Source organism: Micropterus dolomieu, linkage group LG02, assembly GCF_021292245.1.
Source record: "Micropterus dolomieu isolate WLL.071019.BEF.003 ecotype Adirondacks linkage group LG02, ASM2129224v1, whole genome shotgun sequence".
In the NCBI taxonomy this organism is placed as follows: Eukaryota; Metazoa; Chordata; class Actinopteri; order Centrarchiformes; family Centrarchidae; genus Micropterus; species Micropterus dolomieu.
In genome coordinates, this window is record NC_060151.1 from 8,738,446 (window position 1) to 8,757,783 (window position 19,338).

Genomic DNA, 19,338 nt, shown 5'->3' on the forward strand with positions numbered 1-19,338 from the left:
TCTAGCATCCCAAAGATTTTGATGTTCTTGCTGCATCATCAAGTCAAACCTCTCCAAAACAATATTTTGAGCTACATGTTACATCATTTCATTTAATCAAGTCTTTAGAAATCATGTGGATCCAGTTAAATTAATTAATTAATTTAGGTTTTTCCTGTCTGATCATTCCCGTCTGTATTTATGTAACAGTTTCCCACTGTATTCTACTGAAGGTGTAAGAACAAAAAAAGAGGCCCCCTCTGTTTCACAGTGCACAAACATCTTTTAATTAATACCTCAGTTTTCAAGTAAATTTAATCGGGTATAATATTTGCACATGTACAACACTACATAGTGACTATGTTGCTACTTAAGAAGTTTGACTTCTGGTTTTAGATGCACAAGAATTTCCAAATGCTGAAAGAATTGCCCTCCGTAATGAGCATGTCAGTATGAAGAGATCTCAGTTCTGATACTATTGAGGCCTACTGCAGTAAGTTGTGCTAGTAATGCTCTAAATTAAAAGTACCCAGATCAGATTCTTCTTATGTATAATGATGGGCTGCCATATCCTCTTTGGTTGTCATAGTAACAATGCAGGTGTGTGTGCACACGCTGACTCACTTTCTGACCATCTCTGTGGAATTTACTGCATGGCATTTCGTGTTTTTACTTTTTCTTGTATGTTGTATGTGACCTGCAGAACACACACGCTTTTATTGCTGCAGGCGGCTTGTACTGAGCACAGAAATAATAGTAACTGAAACATGAAATTAAATACAATGTAATAACCTGTATCAATATAAATTATAAATACCATGTGTTTTGAAATTCTTGGAGATATTTTCTCTACAGCAAAGGAAAATCTTATGTATTTATGAGTTCTAACAGATCTTGCTCATGTCAGCTAATTGTCCTGCCGTGACATGTTTGAGCTTCTTTCTTTAATCTAACTACCACTTTCAGCTTCATGTAGATGCTTTTATCTCTCCTTTTATTGCACAGCAAACACCCACACACACATCTCTCCAGCTCTCTGACCACACACGATGCACCTAGCTTGTATAACTTTTTCACTTTTGCAGCTGAGGTCATTTGACCAGGGGGGATGCTCTGTTTGGTTGTCTGCATGTGTATTTGTGTGAAAGTATAAGGTGTTTGGTATCACACACGTCTCCACATTCAAATCGTCAGTCTTTTCTGATGGTGTAGGAAGCTGTCAGTTCAGTCCACAGCACAGTGTCGGGCCAACAGTACAGAGAAGTAGGTATTGCACCCTGCTGAAGTGTCCTTGAGCAAAACACAGCCTGAATCTCTGCCAGCTCTACAGCTGCTGTTCTGTAGCTGATCCTGCACTGTGGAGAGCACAGCCAGCACCAAGTATATGAAAACCAGGTTCTAAAAGGCTTAATTTGTCTTTTCATCATGACCTAGTCATTTATCCATCTTGAGTAAAAGTAATCATCCAATATGATATTCATGTAATCAGTTAATTTGCGGTCATTCATTTTCTATTGAGATTCTTGTCATGTTTTGTATATGTTTCTTGTCCCTTCTTATACATATTGTTCTCATCACCGCATAGCCTTTTGATATAATTATGCTATTGATTTTAAAGATAATTTGCTTCCATTTATTAGAGTTTATATCATTCAATTGATCAGTAAACTATGTCATCCAATTTCCCTTAATTTGCTGTCAGGTTTCTAACATCTTAAAAATTATATTAATAAAAATTGGGGGGCCTTGTCAGAGATGTGAGATATCCTAGTGTAGAGCTACAGAAGAGTGGTATGTGTGTAAAATTGGTGGTGTCAAAATCAGTTTGCAACACATGACTTCTGATTTAGAAATCTACAGTGCCATTGGTGTAGGAACGGCACATTTTTTACCTCAAAGTTCCAACATTTTATTAAGCCTTTTAAATCTCAAATTGTGGTACTAAAACTAAACGGTAACTTTCAGTGACTCAGCTGCACTATTTATTTCCAAAGCATTGGAGGCTTAGCTGGCTGGTCTTTGGAGACACAAACAGAAACCACGGCCTGATTGAACCGTTCTGACAACAGGCATGAGATCCAGATGGTTTACTTCCTGAATGTTTATCTCTTTTTTCTCCTGCTCCTAGGAGGCGTGGTACGAATTCCGTGTCATGGCCGTCATGGATGAAATGATCAGTGAGCCTAGTAACGTAGTGGGAGTGTCCAGCACAGGTGAGCCAGTCCATCACATGATGCAGTATAATTTCACTTGTGGTCATTATTAACAAAATCAGAATATAAAATTGAAACTAATGAATGTTTAAGCCACACATAACACAGTATATATGCATGTAAAATGAATCAGAGACTAAGAAAATAGGACAAGCCTCTTTGAAACACTGCTCGCTGCCTTGAATTTATAGGAGCTTTTCTTGTCAATGCTGGGATTCAACCCGACAACCTCTGGCAGTAACCTGCATCTCTAACCTCAGGCAATCTTAACATTTCTGAGGGCTCTAGATGTATTGCACACGCAGCAACTACAACTTTACATTTTGCCCACTCAGCAGTATTCAATCGAAGCTCACTTTACATGCCCACTCCTTTGTACCATTCTGAAGAGTATGACATCACCGTTCTGCCTGTCTCCCACAGATTGTATCGGGCTGCTTTGCGCTAAAAAAAGATTCAATAAAGACTTTTTTTGGTGTTTTGAATCCGAAATTAAACTCCTCAAAATGTGATGTCACTCCTCTGCAGAGGTCACTGAGTACACTTTTGGTAAGAGCAGCTGTTGGCAGGGTTACAGAGAATATTTGCTCTGGAACCCTTGGATCTCTGAAAGCACTCTGCTGCCCCCTCCTGGTAAAGGTGGAACTCTGTGCTATGTGGTGCTCATTTCTCTGCTGGTACGGGCCATTGTATATGTATTCATTTGAGTGCTGTCTCTACATATTGCCAGTCAGTATCATATGTAAAACATGATGGATACACCACGTCCTTCCAAAGATGACAAAGGTGTTCTTTGGTTCATCAGTAGTGATTTTAAGTAATGTTACTGGAGGTGCAGTACTCTGCAGTTTGCTGTGTCATGCTTCGCTGCTGCACATAAGCCACTCTAACAAGTTCATAACAGAGGTTGACACATTGTCCCCCCTGGTCCTCACTGAGCGATTCATTAGCATGTAGGTCAGTAAAATAAGTCCAGCATTAATTACTGAGGACAGTTCTAAAAGTCGGTAGCGCTATGCTTATGTTGTATGAAACATAACTTAGTGACACTAAGGTTTGAATCCTAATTCAAAGTCATGTCCAAGTTGACAAGCTATGGGCACACAGTAAAGGAGACCAGTGTAACAGACTAATATATCTGCCAATGCTGTCCTTTGTATATAGCCTCATTTCCACTGCAAGGTATGGCTCGGCTCGGCTCAATTTAAGCTGACTTGCTTTTGGTACTAGGTACTTTTCTCAATTTTGTTTTCCACTGCAGACAGTACCCCTTCAATGTAGGCGGGATTCTTAGCTGATCGTCATAGCAACACAGCATGAAACTGCTGTGTCGTCATCTTCAACGTGACACAAACACACTGGTGACGGTTCTATCTTAACAATTAGTGGTCTGCAGTGTTTTAACCAACTTTAAGTATCGGCACAGCTTGCTTAGAACCTTGACCAAGAGTAGTTGAGGTTCTCCATCAGCTATTGGAGATCCTAAAACAATTCTAAATACCAAAAAAGTATCAGGGACCAGGTATTATCCGCACTTTTTGCCAACAGAGAACGGTTCCAAGCATCTGTGCATCTTGCAGAATCAGTGGATAATAGTAGTTTGTTAATAATGTATTGGATTCCCTGAAATTTTATAATTATTGTTGATTTTGGAATTCTGTACATTCATTAAGAGTTTTCCCTCTTATTTCCCCAGAGTTAATGCTGACACAGCACTAAAACAAAAAAAAAAAAATCTGTTAATAATTTGTAATAAATGGGGGAAATTTCCTCTCTGCTCACCTTAAATCTCAGTTTAACACCTGATCTACAAGCTGGGTTTGTGTAGTTTGGAAGCCAGTCATGGTCCAGTCTGAAAGTTACATAAGCGTGATGTGGAAACGAGAAACCTTTCAGTGCACTTACAGTGAGAGTCAGTGAGGGGAGAAGTACTCTGATCTAAGTATTACAGTGTAGCAATACTCGATACTCATTCAAAATCTTAATGTAAAAGTACAAAAGTATTGGCATTAAAAAGTAACAAAAAGAACAGTACTCATCATGCAGAATGGCCAAAATCACAATAATGTATCAGATTAGATTATAATTATTGATTTATGTGTTCATCACTTGTGTACGGTATTGCAGCTGGTGAAGGTGGTGCTAATTTTAACTTACATACTGCTGGGTAACTTATGAATCCCCTGAATCTGGAATGTAGTGGAGTAGAAGTATAAAGTAGTATATAATGGAATCAAGTAAAGTACCTGTACTGTACAACTTCCAAAATGAAAAATATTTGCATATTCATAGATCCTGGATTTTTCAGTGAGGGATTTGGAGTAGATGTAATTTTAGGGTTTTTTAAATATTATTTTAGGTTTTATTTTAACTAACTACTAATTACCTGACTAATTAACTACCAGACACATTCTTTTTCCAAGTGAGTATTTTAAACTAAAGCTGTAGCAGCCAGGCAATCCAGTGCACTTGTAGCTTCATCTTTTCAACAGTTTCTTACATTGTAAAGCTATGATTACAGATATTTGTGGGGGAAAATGAGTTTTCCTTTCTTGGGCCCTTCTAAGGCTCTTCTGCAGGAACTTAGCCTGCTATTTATTGGATGAGGCTTCCCTAATTTGTTGATCCTGATTCAGTTTCTCATATTGTCAAATAGCCACAGTGTGTTCTTGGAGGAGGCGGTGTGCTCACATCTGCGTGGTAATCTCATAGTTAATATCAGAGCCAGAAAATGAATGTTGATATTTATCTCGGGGAAGGCTTTATCAGCTTGATCAAGCTTGACATTTGTTTCTTTACTCTATTTGCTATATCTAACAAAGTCTCCTCTGTTAATCTGTCATTTCCCCCAACTCTGCACCTACATACAGTATGTCAAACTGAAACTGTCATGTCCTTGTTTATTACATCCTTTTCTCTCCCCATCACCACATCATCATTTTGCTGTTACACTGTCACTTCAACCGGCTTTATGTCCCTGACTCTTCCCTCCTCGTCTCACAGACGTCTTCCCTCCTCCAGAGATGGTGGAGGAGCGTGGACTGGCACGACCTGTGGTGGCTGGCATTGTGGCTACCATCTGTTTCCTGGCAGCAGCTGTCCTGTTCAGCACGATGGCTGCCTGCTTCGTCAACAAGCAGCGCCGACGGAAGCTTAAGAGGAAAAGAGGTGAGGGGAAAATCCCGACCAGTATATCTCCACAATCACTAAGCCAATCAAGATTCTTTCATGTTGTACGGTAGTATTTGGCACTTCATGGTGTCTTAACATTAGCTGTCTGTTTTTATCACTGTATTCATTTTTTATACAATTATGGAAAAACCCTACATTACCTAACATGTACTTTACTGATTTGTGTACTTGTACTACATATGCTTTATAGGACTCATATCCTCTCAGCTTTCACTGCATATTCATCAATTTAATTGTTTGACTAAGAATATAAGCTGTATAAGTGTCTTGATAAGCCATGGCTATAGTTAGACAGTAGTAGTAATTGTAGATTCAGTATATTTTGTTGTTTGCATTTTATTGTTATCCTGTCACACCATTTCAAATCTTGCCTTTCCACTGATGTCATCTTTGGGGAATCAAGTTTTTGTAAACCTTTTATATAAAACAAGAAATTTCCCCACTGTAAATATGATGCATTTACACTGACTCTAACTTTGGTTTTTGCTCTTTGCCTGTATGCCAGGAAAGAGGATCTAGTGCTCATCATGAACTCCTTTATTTAAATAGTTCTGAAATGACAGGCAACTTTGCAGTAATTATTATACAATTATACTTGAAATATATGTATCTTAATCTTAAATGGCAGTAATTGTATTTTCCGTGTTTCTCTTGTCTTCAAGACCCCCCTCTTTCGATAACCCACTGCAGGAAAAGCATGGAAACTCCGTAAGTGGCCCCTACATGGCACACAACACTGTTTCACTGTTTCACTGCTACACTGCACAGTACTCTACAACAAACCCATAATCCAACAGCACACAAGTTAGGATACATTGTGCTCAGTGGTCAGCTTGCCAGACCATCCAACACAGACATAGTATTCTGTCATCCAAACAGAATTCTATTCAGCTATCAAAGCAGATACTTTATTTATGCAAAGTTAGATTTAAACAGTACATTTGTAAGCGCCCCTTAAGAAATATATATATATATATATATATAAAACTCAGCATCAAAAATGTCTCTTTTTCAGGACACTGTATTTTAAAGATAATTGTGTAAAAAAACAAACAAAAAACTTTACAGAACTTTATTGTAAAGGGTGTAAACAATGTTTTTCATGCTTGTTCAATGAACCATAAGCAATCAATGAACATTACCTGTGGAATAGTCATGGAGCCAGTAACAGTGTACAGACAGTATCCAATTAAGGTCACAGTTATAAAAACTATATAAAAAACTAAAAACACTAAAGAGAACTCTCTACTGACTCTGAAAAACACCAAAAGAAAGATGCCCAGGGTCCCTGCTCATCTGCCTGAATGTGTCTTAGGCATGCTGCAATGTTGCCAGGGCAATAAACTTCAATGTCTATACTGTGAGATGCCTAAGACAGCACTACAGGGAGACAGGAAGGACAGCTGATCATCCTCGCTGTGGTAGACCACATGTGACAACACCTGCACTGGATCACAGGGCCTCACCACCACATGAATCCACCCCCTTTTTTTTAATTAGGTGACGCAACAAGTAACAGGTGAAATACTTAATAAATACACAAACGAAAAACAGTTTGACATAATGGCATATTAAAGATGTTCAATGGCTGTGTGTGTGTGTGTGTGTGTGTGTGTGTGTGTGTGTGTTCAGGAGGTAGAAAATCAGGGGTGGTGTGGGGGAAACTGAATCAGGAAACGGGGAGAGTAAATGCTTTGAATTGAGCAAAAAAAAAGAATAAATAAAAGGGGAGATTATAGAGAAGAAGAAAAAGAAAAACAACAGAAAGAAAATAAATAAATGAAGCAGAGCTAAATACAAAAATATTATTAATAATAATTATAATAATAATAAAATTAAATAAAATAAAACATCTCTTCCTGCCTGATTGTTACTTTTGAGTTTGAACCTCTTTGTTCAGGGGCACATTTTTCCATTTCTGTTACTCACATGTCTGTGAAACTTTGTTCAGTTTATGTTTTAGTTGTTGAATCTTTTTGTGTTCATACAAATATGAACACGTTAAGTTTGCTGAAAATAAAAGCAGTTGTAAGTGAGAGGATGTTTCTTTTTTTGCTGAGTATACATATATATAGGTGCTGGTCATATAATTAGAATATGATCAAGAAGTTGATTTATTTCAGTAATTCCATTCAAAAAGTGAAACTTATAATTTACTTATAAGTAAATTATTATATTTATATAATATATATATTATAAACTTATAATATTAACGTATAATGTATACAGTACATTCATTCCACACAGACTGATATATTTCAAGTCCTTTTAATTTTGATGATTATAACAACTATCTACTAACTAACTAACAATTACAACTAATGAAAACCCCAAAATCAGTATCTCAGAAAATTAGAATATTGTGATAAGGTTCAATATTGAAGACACCTGGTGCCACACTCTAATCAGCTGATTAACTCAAAACACCTGCAAAGGCCTTTAAATGGTCTCTCAGTCTAGTTCTGTAGGCTACACAATCATGGGGAAGACTGCTGACTTGACAGCTGTCCAAAAGACGACCATTGACACCTTGCACAAGGAGGGCAAGACACAAAAGGTCATTGCTAAAGAGGCTGGCTGTTCACAGAGCTCTGTGTCCAAGCACATTAATAGAGAGGCGAAGGGAAGGAAAAGATGTGGTAGAAAGAAGTGTACAAGCAATAGGGATAACCGCACCCTGGAGAGGATTGTGAAACAAAACCCATTCAAAAATGTGGGGGAGATTCACAAAGAGTGGACTGCAGCTGGAGTCAGTGCTTCAAGAACCACCACGCACAGACGTATGCAAGACATGGGCTTCAGCTGTGGCATTCCTTGTGTCAAGCCACTCTTGAACAAGACACAGCGTCAGAAGCGTCTCGTCTGGGCTAAAGACAAAAAGGACTGGACTGCTGCTGAGTGGTCCAAAGTTATGTTCTCTGATGAAAGTAAATTTTGCATTTCCTTTGGAAATCAAGGTCCCAGAGTCTGGAGGAAGAGAGGAGAGGCACAGAATCCACGTTGCTTGAGGTCCAGTGTAAAGTTTCCACAGTCAGTGATGGTTTGGGGTGCCATGTCATCTGCTGGTGTTAGTCCACTGTGTTTTCTGAGGTCCAAGGTCAACGCAGACGTCTACCAGGAAGTTTTAGAGCATGTCATGCTTCCTGCTGCTGACCAACTTTATGGAGATGCAGATTTCATTTTCCAACAGGAAATAAACATTCCAACAGGAAATAAACATTTGAAATATATCAGTCTGTGTGTAATGAATTAATATAATATCCAAGTTTCACTTTTTGAATGGAATTACTGAAATAAATCAACTTTTTGATGATATTCTAAGTATATGACCAGCACCTGTATACTATATATATATATTTGAGACCCAAGGTGTGATGCAAATATTCCATTACAACCATATCCCACCAAAGACAACCAGTCACCATCATCGTTAACAGTGCATCCTGCCTAATATGCATGCCAAAAATGAAATAGAAACAACATGACATTCAGTGCTGTCTAATGTGAATTGGTGGGGTGTGTAGCGGGTGCGTGCAGATTGGGGAGGCCTCTGTAATGCACTGCAGATACATTGCACTCGGCTTCAGGATCATGCAATGCAACTACAATGCACCACAGCCACCTCCTGCCACCCACACTGCGCACACACACAAGCCCCACGTCAGCCCGCCCTGACCCCGACTGAGCATGCAGTGTGTGGGTGTGTATATGCGCGATGAACCCCTGGATGCATCAGCTTTACGGAGTCCAAATAATTAAAAATGAAACACACAGCATAAGGCAGGTTTTTGGCATCTGTATATGAGCATGCGTAAGACCGCAGACGATATTACGTAACAAACACTCTGATCTAAATTAGGTAATAGTGCCAGTGTTTGGAGTGTGTGAGGGATTCTTTGTACACTACCTTGTTCAGCCAGTTTCCAGATTGGGCTACGGGCACTGATACGCTGGCGCGCAGGTAGCTGCTGGCTCTGTCGCAGTAGGAGAGACAGGCTACCGCCCCTTCTCCCTTCAGAGGGGTCAGACTCATCTGAACTGCCTTGCAAAGTGGCAGCACAGCCTTAGGCAGAGGGTGGCTGAAACAGAGTGATGAAAGAGGGACAGTGACGATAGTTACTTTGGTTTCTTCTAAAAGAGATGAACATGTAATTGTCTTTACCATCCTTCACTTTCAGTATCTTAGATGTTTGACAAAATTTACAGATGATCCTGGCTGAAGTTATGACTTTCATATATCTCTATCCAGTTGGAGATTTGGAGAGCTTAAATTTAGGATTCCTGTAGTGCGAGCAATTAAAACTTGAATAGAAAATAAATGCTTCACCACATTTATTCTAGGTCAAATTAAATTGTCACATACAGTTATATACAGTACAATGCATGCAAAATTCAATCTTTTTTTTTTGTTAGTGGGCAGCCACTGTGCAGCCCCCTGGGACTCTGTCAAGGGAAGAAATTACCTAAATATGCATGTTTTTATTGGGGGAGGGGGCATGGAACAGCCACAAAAAAAGCTAACTCGACACAGAAAGTCCTCCTCCAGCCGGGAATCAACCTCCGGACCTTCTTGCTATGAGGTGACAGTACTAACCACTGATCCACCGTACTGACCAGTTATAGTTTCTGTATTGTAGTATGGAATATTGTGTTTCGGCATGTTTACACATACTGAAACAAGTTTTCCTTCACTTACTCAAGCGTGTGTAGAGCCCTCGGCATCCGCTCTGCTTCCGCCAACAGTGACCTCACTGCAACATCGTCACCCTGCAGCCAATGCACGGCAGCCTTCAGGACCAAAGCCCACCAACGACTGACTGGGTCTCCCACTGGCAAGAGGAAGAAAGGGAAATTATGAGAAAGAAAAATTAAAACAAAAATAGGCAAATCAACAAAAAGGACAAGAACATAGCATTAGTCTAAGAGTCTGGGTGGACTTTGGGGGGTTTACTGTGGCTGTGAAAATGTTTTTCCTCAACAAGCTTTAACTGTCAAATGAGAGATGATGTGATGGTTAAGACCCCTGTGTTTCTGTCCCTGCTCTGCGACTACTGATGTATCAAAGACTGCGGCTAATTAACATCGCCTGAGCACATCGTCAATGTGTTCATATCCATTGCAAGTCATTTATTACCACAAATCAATGAATGTGTTATCTGTGATAATCCAATAAAAACTTAATCCCAAAATCTAAATTGGATGTCAGTGTATGGCAAATGGAGCAAATGAAATCCCTTTATGTTGACAGCCACAACTCAGATGGCTATCTGGTTAATCTTCAATAAGAGAGAGTTTAAATCTCTTCCTACACAAACATCCGATGTGATTCATGCTTTGTGACTGGGCAGGGTTGGTCTATTCATGCCATTCAAACCTGGAGTGGTGGTGTGATTGGGAGGAGTTGAGAAGGGAGGAGGAGGAGAAGGAGAGTCCTCTGTACAGCTGTTCAATAACTGGAGGAACTCCAGGGCACTGGAAAACTCCCTGGAAGTTTGGGGAAAAAAGAAAGAAGAGGATTACAGATCCAGGGTAAATCATTAATTCACACTAAACTGTCAAAAACATTGCTGGCACCGGTGCCTTACCCAGACTCGGTCTTGCGCTTGCCTGCTTCATGGTCGCCCTGCGGCTGGATCAGGGTGTGAACAGCTCTCTCCAAAAGTTTCCTGCAGAAACAGCGGTGCAGCTGAGCAATGGGGTCAGCTGGAAGAAGATCAAGAGGGAAACAGAGAGGAACAGTTAAATCACAGCACACAGCATTTTTACACATGCTTTCTTTAATACCCAGTAAACTACGTGTTTGTATGTTTCATAGTTGAGGGAAAGACAAAGAATATGCAATGATGATCAATAATCAATTAATGCGTCCCATAAATAGCTATTAAACGTTTACAAGTTAATCAGTTTTTAAGCATTTAAATTTCCTAGCACAACCAAAGAATCCTAATATTTATTCTAGGTACTATTCTTATTCTAGGTGCTTATCTGGGGCCGGGTCAAAGTGAGAGCAGACTAAGCAAGGTAGTCCAGATCACCCTCTTCCCAGCAACGTTTTCCAGTTCCTCCAGAGGGATCCCAATGCAGATGAGATTAACAATCTTTCCAGCGTGTTCTGGGTCTACCCCAGGGGTTCCTACCAGAAAACCATGCAAAGGAAGGTACCAAGGAGGAATCAACTAGCTCCTTTAGATAAGGTTTATTGTCGCATACATGTACGTGTAGCAAAAAGGGAGCAGTGGGCAGCCACTGTGCAGCGCTTAATGGCACTGACTGGAAAACCCAACATGTTTTTGAGGGTAGGGGAAACCGGAGCACCTGGAGGAAACCCACGCAGACATGGGGAGAACATGCAAACTCCACACAGTCCTGCGACCTTCTTGCTGTGAGGTGCTATCAACTGGGCCACCGTACCTCCCAGATGAGAAAGAGCAGGGGCTCTACTCCATGCTTCTTATCGATATCAGAGCTCCTTACCCTATCTATAAAGGGTCACCCCAGCCACCCTACGGAGAGACAAATTTTGACCTCTTGAATCCGCGATTTCACTCTTTATGTCACTACCTGAAGCTCATGACCATGGCTGAGGGTTGGAATGTCGATCGACTGGTAAATCAAGAGCTTTGCTTTCAGGATCAACTCCTTCTTAACCACAGCTGTACTGTAAATAAAGTAGATGTGCCTCAAAAGCATGATGTTTTGAGTTTATGATATTAAAAACCACCTAAAACCTTTTGGACAGTTTTTTTTGGAGTTGAAATTTCAAAGAATAAAGGACAGAAAAAATAACAAGAAAGACATGAAGAGTAAAACAGAGTATGGGCCTGGGTCCTGTATTTATTGCATACCTGGGTCTCTCTGAGAAGTGTATACCCCGTCGGTGCTCTCAGACTTCACCGACCAATCGCAACTCAGGAAGAACTGCCTACCCAATGGGGTGAAGAGCCAGCGTAGGCAGTCAGGGATCGGCTTGGTCTCTGATTGGTTGGCCACACTCTCTGCACAACTCAATAGATAACCCTGGGACAGAAGAAAAGATGCTGATGATGGAAAGAAAACTCATCCAAGGTAAAGATATCAGTGAAATAAAGTTATTATCTCCTCAGCATGTTTGCGATGGCTTATGAGATCAACTGGATAAATATTCGCAGGGTGACGGCTGAGAGAAGATGGACCACTTAAGAGACTTACAGGTAGACAGGACAGGTGGTGGCCCAGCATGGTGCGCAGGGCTGTCGCTGCAGTGACATAGATCTGGGTGAGCTGGGCGGGGGCCATCTTGCCTTGGGCGCTCTCGCTGAGGTTGACAGCGCTCAGAGACAGAGACAAAGCCCACAAGCTGCTACGCTGAGGCAGTTTTCCTACAGAGAGAGAGACAGAACAGAAGCTGTATCACTGTGTTCTGGTCTTCATAGCATGTCAAAGTGAAAGTAAGGTGCATTTGTTGTGATTAATATGCTTGTAGAGTCACTTATTTAACCCTTGTGTACTGGTCCTGCCTGCGTACAGCATCAGCCACTTCTTAACGCTCACCTGTGAGTTGCAGCTGGCTCAGCCGGTGGTAAACCAGTGCTGCGTCCTTCGCACTAGTCCTAGCCTCCTCCCCCTCGTGCTTTCCTCTAACCTGATGAACCAGCCAGCCCAGGGGGGTTGGACGATGCAAGCAGTAGCGAATCAGATTCCAGGACAGTGAGCAGACCAGGTCCAGGTTGGTTGAAGGAAGAGCTCTGGTCAAGACAGAAAGGCAGGTCTCTAAACTGGCCATGGCTGCTGTGTAATCTCCCTGCAAGAGAGAGGAGACAGGGAAAATAGTAAGCTAATCAGTATTCAGCATAGACTGACAGGAAAGCATGTGATGAAGGTCACAACTTGGATCTGAACACGATTTGAAGAAACGCTAAAAATAAATCCATGGATGGAACAGGCAGGCTAAACTTAGACATCAAAATGGTGAGAATCAAAGCAAAACTGTGTGAAGTACTCTTCAATAAGTGAGATGCCATCCAAAAGAAAAAAAAAAAAAAAAGAGTAAGATCCAATATTCAAACTGTCACCTGGAATAAGAGTAGTGTGACCCTTTTTTCCTACATTCGGAAATTCTACGTCACTCTTTTGTAGGAAGTTTTATTAACACAAAAACAAAACATCGTACACAAGAGAAAATACATATAAACAGCATTCCAAATAGTTTTCTTGGTCTGTTTAAAGGAGACTTATTATACTACATTTCCAGTCCTATATTGTAGTTCTGTGACTCCTGTATGGCAGCTTTGCATGATCCATCCATCCATCGGCAACCGCTTATCCTCTTACAGGGTCGCGGGGGGCTGGAGCTAATCCCAGTTTACATTGGGCGAAAGGCGGGGTACACCCTGGACAGGACGCCAGTCCATCGCAGGCTTTGCATGATTCAAAGTTCAAAAAAGTAATTTTCTATATTATGCTGGTCCTTCATGTAGGGGTTCATTTCAGCTTGTCTGAAACTAGATGCTGCTGTCTCTTTAAGGCCCCCCCTCTCAAAATTCCACTGTCTTCTGACTGGCCAAGACCTGAAGCATGTTACCAGGGGTGAGTTCAATCTCAAAACGTTTTGCACCGGTTTGCAACAGTTTCGGATTGAACGACATGTTTCCTTGCAACGTTGCGCAACGGGCTTCGAGGAATGTTTTCACCCGTTTGGTGGCCGTGTCTAAGATGTTACCCAATCAGCTCGACAAATTTGTAAACACAACAGTGTTAAAAAGGCAGGAAAATTCAGTGTACTTGCGTACACAGCAGGGTGTTCAGGGAAACACCGTTTCTGTACAAAAAAAATGTTTTGCTACGTTTTGTCTGCGCTGAACTCAGCCCAGGCTGCTGTTGGTGCTGAGAGGTACAGACAGACTGCAGCTGTGCGGAGCAAAAGACCATATACGGAACACCGGCTACGTCTAGGCTCCTTGTTTCATCAAAGGGAGCCCCTTGGTGGAAAAAGCTGTTCAAAACAAAGTGTTCAGAACAGGAGGAAATCTCTTTTGAAGGTTTTTGCTCACAGAAATTTTTCAAAAATACTTTTACCTCATTATTTGAAGCTTTGTCCATGTTTAACATAAACATCCAACATTGTAGATAAGTCATAAAAAATGGAAAAGCATAATAGGTCTCCTAAGACTTCTTAGAAACATACAGCTGATGCGTACTCACCCTGTAGAGATGCAGGTCGGCTTGTTTGCGATGCCTCCAGAATGACACAGATTTTGGCGAGTGAAGTGGTGTGACAGGCTCCCACAGGTAGAGCACCCTGACACAGCCCCACACCGCTCCCACCCCGCTCAGCACCCACACCATCACCCACGGCAACAGGCACCGCAGCCAGGATGCTGGAGGGTGAGAGGAAATTAAACATGAGGTAAGGTCATTACACATGTTGGAATACTTCAGAAATTCAAATCATGATGTCCAGACTCTCGACTTGTGTTATAAACGGGGCGGGGGGTCAGCCTTGCTCACCAAAGTCCTGGGTGTGACTCGGGAACCAGAAAAGAGCTCTAGACGGCACATGGCCCGCAGATAGGCTGGTGCTCTCAGAGGCCTCAGAGCCCAACAAAGATGGCAAGGGGTTTAGGGACAGGCAGAAGAAAGTGAGGGCGCAGAGAAGCAGTCGAGAACGATCCATCACTCCAACCGAGGAGGGAGAATCTGGCTCACTCTTCATCTGAGGCGTTAAGAGAGATAAAGAAGAGGGTCACAATAATGAATAATTTCAAAATTACAATGCCTGTAGAATAATTCACTACTATGTCACTTTTTAAACTTGCATCACAAGCCCGCATGCTTTGGCAACACAATTAATGATGGTCACATAACTTTGGGCATGCTATTTGAGCATATTAGAGATACAATGATCTAGTAGAATTACCAGAGAATATGCATGGCTACTGGTTTGTGAGAAAACTATTATTCACAAACCAGAACATCTGCATCTTTTAAAGACTTCCTCCCTTGTAATATTCAAAATAAATAAGATCAGAATTATTTCTAAATTTAGACAAAGAATTAGCAGTCTCTAACCTTACTGATAAAATGTATGTCAATGCCTCCTAAGCCATCTTCACAACAAAAGCCTTGTAGTTATTCCACACAGCAGCTAATGTGTCTTATGCTAAGCCGACGGCCTTGTCTTTGTGCTTTACCTGCTCGTGATCCAGTAAGGGGCTGCCTGGCTCTGAGTCCACACAGTAAGGAGAGAACTGGGGCGGGGAACCAGAACCAGAGTCCGAGGCTGGTGGTGACATCATCACTATTTCCTGTTTAAGCTCCACATCTTCAGACAGTATCACTGTCTCTGTGATAGAGAGACAGAAACGCATTAAAATCTCAAGCTGCTACAGATCATCCTCTGCTTATAACCGTCAATAATAATAATAATAATAATAATAATAATCCTTATTTGTAGAGCACTTTTCAAAAACAAGTGCTCTATATGTCACATAATGTATGTGACATATAGAGTCTGGGAGCACTGTACGACAGGTGAGGTGGAGAAAGAGACACTTTTTCTCCTGAAATTTGGTAAAGAGAGAAGCACAAGGGAGCAATATTTTGAGAAATCCCATATATTAACACTTGATTTCAAAGAACTTGCATATGACAAGAAATTAAGAATAATCCTAGGAGAAGGACATACGACAAACCTTGCCGCCAATATAATAACTCAGCGGACTGTTGCACTCATTGTTCGCTGCATGGCAGGTTAATTTTGGTTCATTCCTTTTTGTAGTTTACATTTTATCTGTATTTTTTGTTGCCATAACTTATAACTGCTAAAATGATTGCATAAATTCCTTTTATGTCATTTTCAAAATGTAAACTTTGGGATTTTGCTGCAACGTTGTTTAATCTGACGCCATGCCAATAAAGCACATTGAATTGAATGTAAAACACTTACTGTTCTTCTGTTTGGACATTTTAAGGGCCAAGTTCTCCTGGCGTAGTTTGTGGTTGACCTGTTGCAGGTACTTGATGTAGTCAATGGCCTTCCTCAGCACTCCTGACTTATGCATCTGGGAAGAAAGACATGAAGGAGGACATGTGAGGATTCAATATCTAAATAAATGATTACAATATAAACACTGAAACCATTTTCGACATTAAAGAGGTCATATTAAGCTCATTTTCAGGTTCAAAATCCTATTTAGGGGTTGTACCAGAACAGGTTTACATGGTTTCATTTTCCAAAAACTTTCTGTGCAATATTACCTGTTTAATAATGAATGTGTAATATTCTCTGCTGCTATTTATTCACTAGTACTTTTTGGTTCACCATAATAATTCTTAATAATGTAAATATCGTACATACCCACACTCCTTTATATTTGTCTTTATATTCTATGTTTATACTCTTATATTTATATACTCCTTTTCTATCTACCTTGACTAGTGTGCAATTTTGACAAAATAATTTCCCCTCGGGGATCAATAAAGTATTTCTGATTCTGATTCTGATTGCTGCAGCTCCTCTTTTCACCCTGTGTGTTAAACACTTTGTTTTAGCTATGGAGTGATGCATCTTACACATGATCTTTGTTGGCAGTTGCAAATGCAACTTTGGGCTTTTTTAGTATGCCAAAAAGCATGATATGACCTCTTTAAAATAGTCTTACCGTTTCCCTATCCCAGTGTATAAATCACTTACCTTCGCGTCATTTCCCATGACCAGGTCTCTGAGCTCGATGATCTTGTCGTTGATGGAGGACCGGTACCTCTTCTCGATGATATTATGGGTTGTCCTCCTTTCGCCCTCCTTCACCACTCCTCCCGGGCCTACTACTCCTCCCATTAGCTGGCCTTGATCCATGCTGGATCTGGCGCCGTTTGTGCAGTGGGTGGAGCCTGGCTGTAGCTGCTTGATTGGCAGCTTGTCTCCTCCTCCCATCATAACAGGGACGGTAGTCAGGATGTTGCTGCTCATCAGTGTCTGGGGACAGCAATCAGTAGCAGTGTGTTAGTTTCAATATGAATCACTGATGGTAAACGTGGCAGTGAGATTGCAGATGCTGCCTTTTTTAGGGACCAAAATTGTGACCATTATAAAAAACCCATATAGAAATATAAAATCTTTTTAACTAGCTGTATACCGGGACTTGCAGAGCTGTGTTCTGGATGGGTGTGGTCAAGGTGGTGATCCCTGCGGGGCTCTGCATGGTAGACAGCACCTGTGTGCCATCTGGTTTGAGTGTTGTCAGAACCAGTGAATCTGTCTTCAGTATCTGAGGCTGCTGGACCAGAACCTGTTGGAGAGACAAAGGTAAATGTGAAGCTTTTATGTTTGATTGCAAGCAGTTTAAAAGATTGGCATTGGGACTCAGTTGCTCTGCAGGGCCTTTAATTTAAAAAAGGATGGTCTCTTTTTCTGATAGTAAAAACTGTGATTCTCGTCCAACCCTGCTAATAACAGAGAGATCACTTACAGGTACTTGTTGCACCTGCTGTTGCATGGTGTGGACTGTGGTGGGCGCTGTGGAGAGAGTCTGGATGGTCTGACCGGTTGGGGTCAGTACACGCTGGTGCTGAATGGTCACTGGTTGGAGCTGTGGTGACGTCATAATGCTCTGCATCTGTGGCTGGAGGACTGGGAATGGAAAACAAGACGATGGATGATTTGCCAGTCACACATATGACCACTTCATTAAAAAAAGTTCATCAGAACACCCTATTATTTCTCTCTTGGTCACCTTGGAAACCAGGAGGGGGGCTCTGGTGGCAGATGACTGGGTTCTGGATGAAACGTCCACCGTTGGAGGTAATCATCACAGTTTGGGCCGCTTGGGTCTGGATGGGCATGGGCGTCTGGCTGTGGGTCTGAACCAGGGTGTGGACCGGGAAGGTCTGGGTCTGCATGGGGATCCCCTGGGTGTGCATCTGCATTTAAGCAGAAAAATAAATATAGCTTCTTCTCAACATGTATTTTTCCCTCTGAGATTATTTAAAGTTCAGTGAAACATAAGATATTTTATCTGTGTTTTGATGTACTGTTTTAGGAAAGGTATTTCACTCAAAACAATAAACTATATCCGTCAGGCTGACTACAGTTTTGCTGAGATGTGCATTGCTGTTTGTAGGGATGCTGAGCTGCATATTATATTTTACAGTCAGTCAGTACTCGGAATTTCTCCTGTCAGCAGAAGCTTTTTTAGTATCGATGGCACAACAACAACAAAATTATCCCACACCGACAAGTTACAGAAGATTTCATCGGACCCGTTGCCAAGGTGATGCACCTGGCCCAAAGTTAACTTCCGTTCTGTTTGTTTATTACTGGGAGCCTTTCCGAAACTAGACCCTCGCCACTTCCACTCCGACACGAAGTGAACTCTGCTCGGAGTCACCCTCACAGCGAAATTGAGCTCCCTAAAGGGGTATTTGATCCAACTAACCCGCGTAGGGTAAAAATACAGCGGCCAACTTTCGGACCAACTTCCCTCTCCCCACCATAAATAGAATCTGACGTTACCACTGCACTCACTGCTATAATATATGTATCAAATAAACAACAGTTGTATTGTTTTTTTAAAACACAGAATAACCTCTGAGCTACGTTGTTAGTGTATAAATGAAATGTTAGTGTAGTTTTGGAAATTAAAAATCCTACATGTTAACCAGCGAAGTCACACAAAACTCACATTTGAAAGAAAGGTCGCTCATCGTGCAGCAAAGGGTGTTACACACTTTCAACAAGCCGGCATCGGTGTTTACCCAGCATTTGAGGGTTTAACAACCCACTCCGCCCTCATTGGTTTCAGATGGCACTCAATGTGGAGTGGAAGTAGGTAGGGAGAGGGAGGAGAAAGCAGTTTTGCGGAGGCCCATACTAGTTAACGTCATTTACTTGTTATGGATTGTTTGAGGAAGTCTGCCGGAAGTTAGGTTTGGGCCAGAGTAATACACATGCGCAGTATTGTTTGTTTATGTTGTTACC

At 41.3% G+C, this 19,338-nt stretch overlaps 2 protein-coding genes across 2 annotated transcripts in view; one reads left to right on the top strand and one right to left on the bottom strand.

Annotated features, from left to right (window-relative positions):
* Positions 1-19,338, bottom strand: part of srebf2 (sterol regulatory element binding transcription factor 2) — a 48,936-nt gene that overhangs the window by 24,169 nt on the left and 5,429 nt on the right. The window contains exons 3-17 of the mRNA XM_046028799.1: positions 18,095-18,281; positions 17,831-17,991; positions 17,498-17,650; positions 17,056-17,337; positions 16,309-16,423; positions 15,554-15,705; positions 14,871-15,075; positions 14,565-14,740; positions 12,915-13,164; positions 12,573-12,742; positions 12,230-12,401; positions 10,970-11,087; positions 10,759-10,868; positions 10,081-10,213; positions 9,292-9,463 (exon numbers count right to left, since the gene is read on the bottom strand). Coding sequence (XP_045884755.1) covers positions 9,292-9,463; positions 10,081-10,213; positions 10,759-10,868; positions 10,970-11,087; positions 12,230-12,401; positions 12,573-12,742; positions 12,915-13,164; positions 14,565-14,740; positions 14,871-15,075; positions 15,554-15,705; positions 16,309-16,423; positions 17,056-17,337; positions 17,498-17,650; positions 17,831-17,991; positions 18,095-18,281 — 2,556 coding nt within the window. The remainder of the gene's footprint in view (positions 1-9,291; positions 9,464-10,080; positions 10,214-10,758; positions 10,869-10,969; positions 11,088-12,229; positions 12,402-12,572; positions 12,743-12,914; positions 13,165-14,564; positions 14,741-14,870; positions 15,076-15,553; positions 15,706-16,308; positions 16,424-17,055; positions 17,338-17,497; positions 17,651-17,830; positions 17,992-18,094; positions 18,282-19,338) is intronic.
* On the top strand, positions 2,073-6,171 carry LOC123956551 (protein turtle homolog B-like). The gene is made up of 3 exons (XM_046028810.1): positions 2,073-2,192; positions 5,196-5,360; positions 6,047-6,171. The coding sequence occupies exons 1-3, from the start codon at positions 2,132-2,134 to the stop codon at positions 6,094-6,096; spliced, it is 276 nt and encodes a 91-aa protein (XP_045884766.1). The 5' UTR covers positions 2,073-2,131; the 3' UTR covers positions 6,097-6,171.